Here is a 14,835-nt window from a genome sequence, read left to right on the forward strand (position 1 = left end):
CATCCACAAACAGAGGGGCTCCAGGAAGACTTACACTAGCCACCAGACTCCCCAGACATGAATATTATTGAGCATATCTGGGATGCTTTGCAATGTGCTGTTTAGAAGAGATCTCCACCTCGTCATACTCTTATGGATTTATGGACACCCGTGGAAGATTCATGGTGTCAATTCCCACCAGCACTCCTTCAGACATTAATCAAGTCCATGCCATATCACGTTGTGGCACATCTGCATGCTCGCGGGGCCCTACACGATATTAGGCAGATTTACCGGTTTCTTTGGCTCTTCAGTGTGTAAGGAAAAAAAGTGGATGGTTGAGCCCAAATAAAGCAGCAACTCACTGTACAAAGACCTGCACACATCCACAAAAACATAATGTTACGCAATTGGCTGAATGGTAACAATGTGGTGTACTACAAATTGCTTCCCTAAGGTGTAACCATCACTGCTGACATTCATTGTCAACAGCTGAAACAGCTTTCAGGTACAGTCAAAGAACAACAACAAGGAAGACTTTGTGAAGTAATACTGCTCCATGATAATGCCCCCCACATTCTGCTAGCCTCACAAAAAACACTATACGGGAGTTGGGTTGGGAAGTCATTCCATACCCACCTTATTCACCTGACCTTGCGCCCTCAGATTTTCTTCTTTTCAGGTCTCTGTCAATCAACCTTCAAGGAACTTCCTTTCCAGATGAAAATACACTTTGAATATGACTCAATGAGGTCTTCACCTTAAAACCTTGTGATTTCTTCAAGTGGAGAATCGAAAAGTTACCCCTGAGTTGGCAAATTGTTGTAAACAGTGAAGGAGAATATATTATTCATGAGTAAAGTGTTCCTTATGTGTACCTCTACTGTTAATTAAATTTATAGAAAAGCACTACAAACTTATGCACCAAGTTAATAATTGCATGCTTCCAGCTGCAACGATCCCTCATAATGAGAAGGCAACCTCAGCACACTAGTGGACAGAGTTCATGAAATATCTGACCGAGAGAGATTAACAGAGGAATTGCAGAACCTGCACAAAGTTTTCCAGACGCACAGCTACAACTAATGTCAGATTGAGATTTCCTTAAAATCAAAGATGCCTAGGCGACAGATTGCATAGGAAGAAGACAGATCTATTGTGACAGCATTTATCTGTTAGGTCAGTAAGACATCTGAGAAAACTGTAAATACTATAGAAATGTAATATCAAATGTGCATTTCATCTGCGGCCAAAGACAAAGCCTTGTTAAGGCTGAGTTAGGACTCTGAAAACCAAGAGTCTATCGCATCCTGTGTCAATGCAGATAAAGTTACCTAGATCAGACCATCCAGACAATACAAGAAAGATGTGGGGATCACAAGCATCACATAGATAAGGAACATCCAACAAAGCAAGTTGTGGCACCAAGTTATTGAAACAGATCAAACCATTCTGGGATTGTGTTTTAAAAGAATCTGTGTAGATCTCACTACATGATGAGATGATAGATAAAGTTTTGGAATAAGTAAGACTTTGGGCCCAGCTGTGAACATGTTCAAAACACAGTGACAGTCTGTAGGAAGATCCATTCATTCCACTTCAACTGAAATCACACAAAATAGATGTGCCTCCTCTGCAACAACTGCACCATGACCCCACAGTGGCGGCACAGAGACTGAAGACCATGGATTGTCTCCTGACGGTGTGCTTCCTCTGCCACCTCACAAGTGGAGCTGCCCATGGTACTTCGAATTCGACCTCAGCAGCACGATAGAGGAGATGCATAAGACTGCACACATTGGAGGACAAATCAGTCATCAGGACTGCCTGAGGATAGCAACAAGTTAGCTTGCCAAAATAACACACCAGCTGGCTGCACATCCGAAAATGTTTCCAAATTGTATGCTGAGGAAGCATAAAATTGCACAAGATTTGATTAACTACAGCATGCACAGAGACATTTAAGCAATCATTCTTCCCATGTTCCTTAGACAAAGGGAACAGTAAGAAACTTTATTACATGTTACAACGGGAACTGTCTTCTATCATGAACTTCACAGTGATTTGCGGAGTACAGATATAAATGTCAGTCTAATGTTGTTTGTAATTTAAGTGTTTACATTAAAGCCAACACTACCATTTTTAAGTCATACTTATGACAGCTGTACTGTGTCCCACTTATGATATTAAACTCTTTTTCCAGTTCCACTCTTCAGATTATGAAGTACTTCAAGTTATTGTCAGTGAATAAAACATAGCAGAAGCAGTTGGTTTTCTAAGTTCCATGTTGTGAATTTAGCCAAACTTTATACGGATTTTGTGGGCACACAATTAGTTCTATAGTATAAAGATATTAATAGGTCACGTATTTGCACTTTCACGTGAACCACAAAACCGACATCTCACAAAATTGCAAATGACAAAGCTCCTCCCATAACCTTACCCATAGTACACTAGGCTTCCAGGCTCAGAATGTTTGGTGAAATCTAATCAACAGTGCTAACTCTTAGCAGTGCCAAATTCATAGTAGTCTAAGTCTAGGTCTGAATGCTTCTGGATCTCAGATCATGGGATCAGTTTGTGTGCTGCTGTTTTGGTAACGTATAATGGAAATGGAGGTATCAACCTCTATTGTTTACATATGTATCTGTTACTCACCATCCTCACTATAGGATGTACAAGGTTTTCTTTGCTAATTTATGAGTTTGTGACCCCCAGGAATACCCAGTATCAGTACCGTACACCTCCAATTTACAAGAATGCAATGATTTTCAATGATTTGTGCCCCACCTTTCTGTGATATCAGTTTAATTGTCTTCTATATATTTTTGTTTATAAACTTATCCAGTAATACTTGCTGTCATTAATAATGTAATTTTCAGCAACTGAGGATTAAAGCTATCAAGTTGTTTTGTTAGGCTACCTACTCCCATTATCACAAAGCTTACATTTGTTGACAAATCCTCTTTATGATTCTCTATTTATTTCTAATGACGTGTCTCACATTTCACATCCATGCTCTGCTCCCATGTCCAGTCACTCTGCTCTTGTTACTAATGTGAATCCTCTGTGGAATTGTCATTATGGTTACCTGCTTGTTTACATTTACCTGCCATGAAAAATGCTATAACTCAATTCCTTTACAAAAACTATTTTAACTTTTTTATTTTAAATTCAGTCATTTTTATGACACTAAATTAATTGTTTTCTTAAAATGTTGTGTTAAGGTTCCATCTAAGGGTCTAATAATGGAAAAATGATGACCGTAAATAAATTAAGCTATGGATATGAAAGTAACACAAATGAATTCACACTTCAAGCAGATTCTGAAGAAGCTCATTAAGGTAATACACCTCTGTTTCGGTTTAGGAGGTCCTCTAGGGTCTCTGTGTCATGTTGATGGGTCCTTCTCCCCAGCTGGTCCCATATATGCTCAATAAGTACCCAATTAGGGCTTCGAGGAATCCAAGCGCTAGCATGAATCACTGCTTCATCCAAGAACTCTTGGCACATTTGTGCAATTGTGATTAATAAATGGAGTGAAAGGTACAACATAATCCAATATGATTTCCTGCATGGAACAATGTGCTGTTAGCCTCTCCAAATCCTTCCTTGCAGTCATACTGATTCCTGCCTACACCATCCAACAACCGCTTTGAAAATGCATCCTAGATGAGAATGTGCAAACCTCAGCCCTTGTTCAGACCCTGTCTCTATCATCAGTCAATCTTTGGTCAAATCATGACTCAAATGATGGTCAACACTTACTGCCATTCTTGTATTTAACAACCCAAATATTCGCTTCTGAAATGTAGCCAAGCTGTGTGATGCTCTCTGGTAAGTTCTGAGCCTGTAGCAAGTCTCCTAGTTTAAACATTGTCTTCTTCCAGTCTTCTTTGGACATTTCTCTCACAAACATTGACCTCTCAATACTTGGTGGAGTCGATATCATGCTTCAATGCCACTGGTGTGGCGATGTTGGAGGAGAACATGTAGTTATGTGAAATGATTGTCTGTTGCCAATGTTACTTTTCTCAGATCTGATTATGGTTTCCATGCATAGCCTCCAGTTTCCCTGTACCTTCTTGCAGTTCTGGAAGTCATGGAAGGTGTGGTTCTCAATGCTTCTGGAAGTCATGGAAGGTGTGGTTCTCAATGCTTTTGCAATGTGGTGTATGCTATGACCATCTTCCACCAAAGCAACAGTTTTTGGTGCATTTTCAAGGCTTAACAGCATGCTTACTCCAGAAAATTTATTAAGATAATCACAGAAAATTCTGTAAGCAGATGTAATTGAAAGTGGAACAATACAAGATACAACAATAAATACCACAAGACTGGGCAAAATTATTGCTTTACATCCACTGATGCATTTTTCATGGTTTGCAGGAAAAAATAATTAAGGCTAGTGCACTAAACAAATGGCACTTCATTGTTTGCTTGCAAGGCGATTCTATTAGAATACCTCATCTAAAACTATAGAGTAAACTGCTACACTTTTGATTAAATAGATAATTGCACATAATTTATTACATGTTACATTTTTTGTGTCAGCCAGTGTAATTATAAATTTATTTTCTAGTCTTTCCCATTCACTTGGTAGTTTCTGATATATTTTTTGCCTCAATGAACTTTTATCATGTATTTGAGACCTAATTTGGCAAAATGACATATCAGATTACCTTATTGGTCTTGCAGTTACATTTATTGATTTTGATTGACTGGTCACATATTTATTTGTGTAAGACCTTCCTGTAAAAATGTCTACACATCACTCAACAAGTTTTTAGAAATTTCTTACCCAGCATTGCTACTACCATTTCTGCATTTTTTTATGAAGCTAACTTATTGTGGACAGAATTGATCGATTGGGTGAAGGTTGTGCAACAAGTAAACTCAGTGCAAGCCATCAAGAATCTTCACGTGATATGATAGACCAGGAAGGAGAAAAAGCAGAAAAATTTGAGAAGACTAATTTCCAGTCACCAAAGGCAAAGAAAAAAGATCATAAATCTGAGGAGAAAATGAAGGAACCACCACCTGTCCTCAAATATATTAAGCAACAGGTAATACCTTCATGTGTTTTAATGAAAATAGTTCTGACTTAGTGAGTTTTTTATTTTTATGTTTTTTGTTACAGTTTCTTGATAATATAACTCAGAGTTGTTTTAGTTGGAAAAAATTGTCTTTAAATGTCATTGTCTTGCTGTGGCCGCAGGAGTGTGTGTGTGGGTGTTATGTGCTTGCAGTGTGTACTTGTGTGCGTTTTTGCTATAAAATGAGCAAGAGCTAAAAATCTAGTGTGAGTCATTCTCTGTAATGTCTTTCTTCTCTCCTCGCATCAGTCTGTTATAGATCAGTCATTGCCTTGCCCTTACCGTATTTACTCGAATCTAAGCCGCACATTTTTCCTGTTTTTGTGATCCAAACAACCACCTGCGGCTTAGAATCGAGTGCAAAGTAAGCGTTAGTTCTGAAAAATGTTGGTAGGTGCCGCCACAATATAACTTCTGCCGTCGAATATATGTAGCGCTACACAGCCATGCTTTGCAGGCACAAAGATAAATACTGGTGCCAAAACCTCTGCGTCAGTAAACAAAATTTAAAAAAAAAAAAAGTGGAAGACGAGCTTTTTTCTCCGCCTCGAGTTTCGACCACTGCATTTCCGTACATTAATCAATGAAGTAAATACAAATACCGTATTGTTCATCTTCGAATGTCGCAGCATTTCAATGTAGTACAAAAATCCAACTAGCAAGACTGTTTGGGATGTTTATCAATATGGCCAACTCGACGTTCTGAATTTTTTCCTACCTGTGAGAAGAGATGGTTGCTAATACGAACTTTTATGAATTGTGAATCACATGCAGTATTCTCTTCACCATAAGTATAATACAAATATAAACATTTTGCCATGTATTCTTTCGTGTTTGCTGCTATCTCATTTAAATCCTGTCTGCCTAATAAACTACGAAACTAGAGTGAGACAACAGCAAATGCTGAAGAATATACATATCATGTCATGTTTATATTCGTATTATTCTTATGCCTAATAGTGATACAGTCAGAAATGAAGCACGGCAATTGACTACATTTTTAAATCTAAGATGACTCTAATTTCTGTGCAGAATGTAATGTACAAAAGAGGCATCTGCAACGATTTTCAAACGGAGAAAAATTTTCGCTAAACTCTCGTTCAGAACATCTTCTAACATACGCAGTCTATTATTTGGTTCTTGTTGATCATTATCAAAGAAAGCAGCAGTGTAAGTAACAACAAATAGCAGTCTCTTGCAATTGTTTCGCTTATGAGACAATTCCTCTCTCTCTTTTTTTTTTTTTTAATTGTAAGCGGCGGTAGCATGCACAAAAGCAAGCCATGCGGCGAGCGGCGACAGGCCGTAAACACTCATTATCAGAATGCGACAAACAATGCATGACACAGTACAGTAATGCATTTTCAGCATAGAGTGTAAACATCTATAACAAAGAGAATGGCACTTATCGGACAAAGAAAAGTAATCAATCAATTCAAACCAGACGAAGCACGTGAAAAAGGAAGGGTACCCGAATAAATACGGACGGAGCGCTTGACGCATAGCAGTGTCTACCTGGTAAAGCTTAACTGCTAAGCTTACGACTCGAACCAAACTACTGTAGCTGTATCGTCATTCATTCGACCTAAATTATGTCTCATATTACAATGGACCAACTTTGTTTCGATTTGGAGATGCAGCCTAAAACTTTTCTCTCCCTTTGAATTTCGAATCTCAGATTTCAGGTGCGGCTTAGATTAGGGAAATTTTTTTTCCTTGATTTCGAGTCTCATTTTTCAGGTGCGGCTTAGATTCGAGTGCGGCTTAGATTTGAGTAAATACGGTATTTTACCAAAGTATGCATACACTCTGTGCATGACGTGTACTGTATTAAATACTTTTGAAAAGAAAATTTTTAAGTGCGATTTTTCATTGTGGAGTAGTACACCATGATTGACTATTGCCTCAACATTTACGGGAAATAAAAGAGAAAACAAAAAGTGTGTGGAAACTGATGGCTTGCACAATATAAGGTGAGGTCAGTTACAGCTTTGCTTTGCTGAATGCAATAAAAGAATACAATAGATAAAACATTAACTGGAAAATTTCATAGACATCTTCTGAACTTGCTGGATGAAAAAATGTTTGAGGAGAAGATTGAGTTTGTGAAAGAAGAGAATCATATTCCTTCAGAAGATTGTACTTGACCACAAAGATGCTTTAGCACTAGGAAACTGAGATATTGAAGAGAAGATTTTTAAAATGTCCAAACTATTCTACAGATTTGGTACCTTCCAGATTCCACACATTCCAGCATCTTAAGAAACTTGTGGCTGCAAAATGTCTCATGTCCATTGAAGAATTTATGAAAGTTGTATTTGAGTAATTTGCAGATCTTCGATAATTACATTCAGGAATGGAATCCAATAATTGTAAAAACATTGGATAAAGTATGTGGATGTAGATGAAGACATATAAATAAGAACAGCTTTTGTTTATGTAAAACACAGTCTTTATCTGTCAGGCCAAGAACTTTTTACACTTTTCTCTTGCATACCAAAAAATTACACATGCAATGACCAGCTGAAGAAATATGTATGTCAAGTCAGTTTTATAAAACTATTACCCTCACTTGCTCTGTGACGTCATCTAACTTTTATGGATATCTTGAAAACTTGTAACAATTTTATGAAAAGGAAAGTTGCTACTCACCATATAGCGGAGATGCTGAGTTGCAGATAGGCACAACAAAAAGACGGTCACAGGTGAAGCTTTCAGCCATTTAAGGCCTTTAGCAACAATAGATGTAGACACACACACACACACACACACACACACACACACACACACACACACACACACACACACACACACAACTACACATACAACTCCAGTCTGGCAACTGAAACCACATTGCAAGCAGCAGCACCAGTGCATGGTGAGAGTGGCGACTGGGTGGGGGTAAGGAGGAGGCAGGGGTGGGGAGGGGGAAGGATAGTATGTTGGGGGTGGTGGACAGTGAAGTGCTACAGGTTAGACGGTGGGCAGAGGAGAGGGTCGGAGGGGGGGGGGGGGGAAGTAGTGAAAAAGGAGAGAAACAAAAGGACTGGGTGTAGTGGTGGAATGATGGCTGTGTAGCACTGGGATGGGAACATGGAATGGGCTGGATGGGTGAGGACAGTGACTAACAAAGGTTGCAGGGAAGGATCCATATGACACAGGCTGTGAAGCAGTCATTGAAATGAAGGGTGTTATGTTTGACAACGTGTTCAGCATCAGGGTGGTCCACTTGTGTCTTGGCCACAGTTTATCGGTGGCCATTCATGCAGACAGACAGCTTGTTGGTTGTCATGCTCACATATAATGCAACACAGTGGTTGCAGCTTAGCTTGTAGACCACATGAATGGTTTCACAGGCAGCCCTGCCTTTAGTGGGATAGCTGATGTTTGTGACCGGACCTGGAGTAGGTGGTGGTGGGAGGATGTATGGGGCAAGTCTTGCATCTAGGTCTATTACAGGGGTAGGAGCCATGAGGTAATGGGTTGGGAGCAGGGTTGTGTAAGGATGGATGATTATATTACGTAGGTTTGGTGGACGGTGGAACACCACTGTGGGAAGGGTGGGAACGATAGTGGATGGTGCATTTCTCATTTCCGGGCACAATGAGAGGTAATCAAAACCCTGGCAGAGAATGTAATTCACTTACTCCAGTCCTGGGCGGTACAGAGCTACGACGGGAATGCTCCTCTGTGGTCGGACTGTGGGACTTTGGGAGCTGGTGGGAGGCTGGAGAGATTGGCATGAGAGATTTGTTTTTGTACAAGGTTGGGAGGACAATTATGGTTTGTGAAGGCCTCAGTAAGACCTTTGGTATATTTTGAGCGGGAGAAGGTGTCACTGAAGCCTTCACAGATCGTAATTATCCTCCCAACCTTTTACAAAAACAAATCTCCCGTTCCTAATCTCTCCAGCCTCCCACCAGCTCCCAAAGTCCCACTGTCCAACAACAGAGGAGCATTCCTGTCATAACTCAGTACCGCCCAGGACTGGAGCAACTGAATTACATTCTCCGCCAGGGTTTCAACTACCTTTCGTTGTGCCCTAAAATGAGAGATCTCCTGCCCACTATCCTTCTCACCCCTCCCACAGTGGTAGTCTGCCATCCACAGAACCTACACAGTATACTTGTCCATCCTTACACAAACCTCCTCCCAACCTCTTACCTCATGGCTCGTACCCCTGTAATAGACCTAGGTGCAATACTTGTCCCATATATCCTCCCACCACGACCTACTATGGTCCAGTTACGAACATCAGCTATCCCATCAAAGGCAGGGCTACCTGTGAAACCAGTCTACAAGCCAAGCTGCAACCACTGTGCTGCTTTCTATGTGTGCATGACAACCAGCAAGCTGTCTGCCTGCATGAATGGCCACCGACAAACTGTGGCCAAGAAACAAGTGGACCACCACGTTGCTGAGCATCCTGCCAAACATGACATCCTTCATTTCAGTGACTGCTTCACAGCCTGTGCTGTATGGATCCTTCCTGCCAACACCAGCTTTTCTGAATTGCACAGGTGGGAACTTTCCCTTCAATACATCCTACATACCCATAACCCTCCTGGCCTCAACCTTCATTAGTCACTATCCTCACCCATTCAGTGCCTTCCCTGTTCCCATTCCAGTGCTGCACAGCTGTCATTCCACCATCACACTCAGTCTTTTTACTTCTCTCCTTTTCTGCTACTATCTGCAACCCAGCATGTGGTGAGCAGCAACTTTCCGTTTCATAATATTGTTACATTCCATCCTAGATCTTCTATTGTTTGATTACCTTGAGGATTTGTTATGACACACTGAACAGTAAATCCCCATAAAAAACTAATTACTTCCTTAAAATTTCATGGCTACTGAAAATCTCTACTGCTAAGAATAAAAAAAATTCTGCAGTGCTTTCTCAGTTCTGGTATAAAAAAGTTATGATGTACGTATTCATCACTGGTGAAAGAATCCAGATGAACAGTTGACACCAGCACTTATTGTGTAATAAATTACTATGCCACAACATGTGTCAAAACTTTTAATGATGTGATTCATCACAATAAATTTACAAACAATTATAAAATTGTCCTTAGGAGCACCTTTCATATTTATTGATCTAGTGCATGATATAGTCATAAGTGAATTTAATATCATTAAATTCATACACCTTACTTTATTCCATTTCTCATAAAGGTTCAAGTAAAAATAATGTTTCAGGTACGTGAAGTTTTCCATGCTCCACTAGCAGTACTAGTAAAAGGTGCTGTAGTACTTTCTGAGGAGCACTTTGTGAATATGCTGCCCGTAGCATGGGAACTCCTACTGGAACACAGCCAAGAAGTTGCTGCTGTAGCAGCTTCACTCTTTATTCTTGGTGCTGTGCGAGCACCAACACAAGCAACAGATATAATGCACAATGGCCTCCAGAATCAGACTCCTGCTGTTCGTATCAATGCAATACTCAGGTTAGTTCAGCTGAGACCATGAGTGTTCAGCAGCATGCTTTGCTGGAAAAAATCATTTTAAAAATAACAATTCATGTGAGATTAGATTAGATATGCTGTTCATTGTGCTTACCCATAGGGAAATGATCTTCAAGGATGCGAAATACGCAAGAAAAATGAAAATACATTTAGTTATGTACTAGAGAACTGATATGTGCAAAATAGGTAACTGATATGTAAGTGACTGAGATTTCAACTTAGATATAGGCATAGCTCTAAATTATGAGATAGAAAAGAATATTATAGGCCTTCTAAATCTTATCAATCACTTAAGGCAACACTTTGTTCTGATTTTTTAAAATCATTTTTCATGTTGTTCTGTTATTGTCTTTATGTTTATCTTAATGAACATTAAACTGTGAGGAAATTAAGACTCAGAGCATCACTGGATGACAAAACACTTTTGTAAATACATACCTCATCCGTGAGCTAGTGGTCACTGGATTGGCTGCTATGTGGGGGTTCTGCGGTCAGTGTCTATTGACAACCAAGTTTGTTCTGCTCTGGACTGTATGGAACTGGGTTCACTGAGACTTGTGACTCCAGTTGCGGAGTTGCTTCTGTGAGTGCAGTGACATTTACAAACAAACTACTAAGATGATATTAAGTGTAAATACATTTTGTAATTATCATGTTATTAGACAATACAGAATTAATTCAATTATCATGTTATTAGACAATACAGAATTAATTCTATTAGTAACAGCAGACCAAATTTTTCTAATATGACAGATATGTGGCAACAACTATTCTCAGTGAACATTATCCAGGAATCATTGCAATAGTTCCAGTTTCTGAAAGCTGCTTTCAGTATGAGCAATATGTTTCAGACATACTCATTTTTAGAGAGTACCTGATTTTCAGAGACACTTCAATTTGTGGGATTGATAAATAATTACAGTAACCTCTCCTAATTTCCTACCATCCTCCACTGTGTTGTCTGCAATAAAACTGAAGGCCTCAAGCACCACAGTAAACCTGCTGTAATTTAGACTCCTGGCAGTATTTTCTGACAAGTGGTATTACCTACAATTTTAATCAATACTTGCAAAAAGTATCCTGTAGTACACTGTCATTTGCCACTCACCCTATTTAAATACCATTGACAGATTATCATTTTGTAATTACAGTGAAAAATAAAGAGAAATACATAAAACTGGAAGACAGAAGTAATTGAATACTTGCAATGACTCACTAATGACTTGAGAAAGTCTTAAATTTTCTGATGCCAAGTATAAAATAATACCATTCTGTATATAAAGTGGTTCAACATTAACAGGTTTCTGGATTCATGTGTCATCTAGTCTAGGGAAGTTTAGCGAATTTCCTGTATGCCTCACTAGACTTTCACAGTTCTGGGCACTAGCTTGACTTGGTTTGCAAGTGCCTAACCATTTTCCATCTTTTTTTGGAGCATCTGATTGAAAACATTCCAAACATAGTCAATTACTTGGATGATATATTAGTAAGTGGCGCTACAAGAGAACAATAGCTTGTAAACTTATATCTTCTGCTTCAGACACTTCAGCAAACTGGAGTAAAATGCAATCTACAAAAGTGTGAATTCTTTCGAAAGCAAGTGGAGTACTTAGGACACATATTGAGTTATAAAGAATTTCCATGAAGTCATCACAATGTGGAAGCAACAGAAAAAATCCAAGTGCCTGCAAACTTAACAATCTTTAGTCTCACTTACGGTGTGACTAACAAACGATATAATGCTTAAGGAAATCTCTGAGGTAGGAAACAATGAGAAAAGTTAGGTCAGGAAATGAGATGATGGTAGTCGTAGGCATGGTTTCCCATATGGGCAGCGAAATAACTGCTGCAGCAGAATTAAAAAAGATATGAAATGTTGTCTGGAAATAGAAACAATAGCTTCATTGAAAAAGAAAACTTGCTACATCTGAAAATGAATTCAAATATTCAAGGCGTCTACTCCGAAAGTATTTCTCTCCATTCCTGCTGTTATTTGATGATGTAGGTAATAGTCGGTAAGCATTAACAGTGGTAATTAATGGGCTTTAACCATGATATGAGACACAGACATGGGAATATTACTCAAAGGGTTAACAATTAGGTTTTCTGCTCTCTTTAGACATGTAGGCATTCTGCCATATCTGTCATTAGGATTGCATTGTATGCGCATCTGTTCATGAAGAATCCTGCTAAGGAAACGAAATCTTCTTCTTACTAATGTAGTCATGGACTCACAACATCATACATCTTATTTGGCTACTGTGTTGGTATGAGAGTGATTTGCAGCTGTGGGACTGTGTTGTATCTGCTACATCCATTTAATATTTTCATGTTATCTCAATCAAATATTGTGAATAACTACCACAGAAAGAGTGGTTTTGAGTTAGGAAACGTATTTTAGTTCAAAGTGGTCGCTTCATGCAAAAGGTGGCTGTACTCTCATGTTTCACATTGCGAGTTGTATACGTCAGCTACGATTATGGTAAGGGCAGTATTTACTATTGTGCGAACAAGGCACCGGTGCAGTAAAGTGCTCAATTTATATAACTGGAGCTGTTTTTTCATTAGTTCCAGTTTTTCTGCAAAAGCTTTATCTTATCAATTCCTTCCGCAACTGCTCTTTTTTAAGTTCTAATGCCTAAGGGACCAAACTGCTAGGGCCATCAGTCCCTAGATGTAGAAACTACTTACACTAAGTTAAACTAACTTATTATAAGGCCAACATACACATCCATGGCCAGGGGAGGACTAGAAAACCTAACCCTCCCGGGGGGGCACAGCTGTCTGCTTCATGAATTCCAAGCAAAACAACACAAAACACAATGCAGCAAGTATTCAAACAACTACTTTCATGCAGAAAGATGCATTTGGAATCTGTTCATCATTTAGGAGCCAAACAAGAGGGTAACATTACAGAAACAATGATCAGGCTACTTAGTATATAAGACACAGACTTCCTCATTATCCATATGTGCAGCATATCTTTCGTGTTAACGAAAGTAATATCCCACTATACCTCTTCTTAAATCTCAAATGAAGTGAATGCCATGAGGAATTGAATATTTGTTGACTGTGTCTCTTCTTGCTTCCATCCCTACCAACATATTTCATCATTCTCGTGGTCATCATGACATTCTATATGTATGCTGCAGAAGATTGCACATGGACACATTCAACATCGAGGTGCAAAGCATTTGATATCGTACATTATATTCAATTCAAATAAGCTTTTGATGTATTTTTACTTCATTAGTATTTTGAGATGATTACGAATGTTACAGAAAATTATCTCACATGTCTTATGCTGAATGAGAAACACTGAATCATCTGTTTTGTTTTTCCTATGCTTAAATGATATAATGTTGGCGCCAACAGCCTTCTTACACACCGGAAGCTGAAACTTGTATGATGATTGAATGCCTCAAATGTATACATAGCCCACAAGGTGACATCAGAAACTATCAGGGGACAACGCCGCATAAAAGCAAAATGTGCGCGCGGGTCTCCCCTCTGAAGAACCATATCAGACAATGATGACAAGCATTTTGCTAAAGAGCTGCCTTGTAAGTGAGCTGAGAATTTTCAGTGTCGTAGTAAATATCTGTCAACACTGTGATAGTGGATTTACTTCTGAGTGTAGCCCGGCATTACCTCGCTAAATTCACTTGGCATTCGTTTTTCACATCGAAGACTCATACGATATAATCCACTGTAAGATGAGACACTTAGAAAGTATATTTAATTTCTGGATTCCAAAAACAGCGTTCTTCACATTAGTAACATCGGTTTGTGTGTTTAATGTTGTGTTTTGAAGCTCAGGCAATATCGCAATGACTATAATCCACCCGTTGCCACCAGTGTGGTGTTAGCTCAGTGGTTCCTTTATGTATTGCGATGCTAGTGCTATAAGAGAGGGCAGTGCCTATCTCGGTGAAAGCCGCTGAACACAACCTTTTATTTAACATTTTAATTAATGGAGTTGCAAACTGCTAGTAAAAATTCCTTATACGAAATCTGAAGAATGCCTTTACATGCAAATCTTTGAACAATTTCAACTTAGTAAATTATGTTAATATCATGGATGTCTGCTTTGCAAATGCCAAGGTGCTTCGCTGTAAAATAGTTTCTGAAAAGATTCAGACCGACTGTCAATGATACGAATTTGAGCTTTGTTCATCGTATGGGTCTAACATGTCAGGAGGTTGTTTATGAAGTGAACATGTTCATTAATATAGTTCCTCTCTTCTAAATTTTTGTAGTAGCATTTAACTGTAGACATTTTCTGACAGCGG

At 39.0% G+C, this 14,835-nt stretch overlaps 1 protein-coding gene across 1 annotated transcript in view; it reads left to right on the plus strand.

The window, feature by feature from the left end:
• Positions 1-14,835, plus strand: part of LOC124803322 (protein unc-80 homolog) — a 995,149-nt gene that overhangs the window by 589,342 nt on the left and 390,972 nt on the right. The window contains exons 36-37 of the mRNA XM_047264506.1: positions 4,838-5,045; positions 10,278-10,525. Of these exons, the coding sequence (XP_047120462.1) occupies positions 4,838-5,045; positions 10,278-10,525 (456 nt within the window). The remainder of the gene's footprint in view (positions 1-4,837; positions 5,046-10,277; positions 10,526-14,835) is intronic.

The sequence above is a fragment of the Schistocerca piceifrons genome, chromosome 6 (assembly GCF_021461385.2).
Source record: "Schistocerca piceifrons isolate TAMUIC-IGC-003096 chromosome 6, iqSchPice1.1, whole genome shotgun sequence".
In the NCBI taxonomy this organism is placed as follows: domain Eukaryota; kingdom Metazoa; phylum Arthropoda; class Insecta; order Orthoptera; family Acrididae; genus Schistocerca; species Schistocerca piceifrons.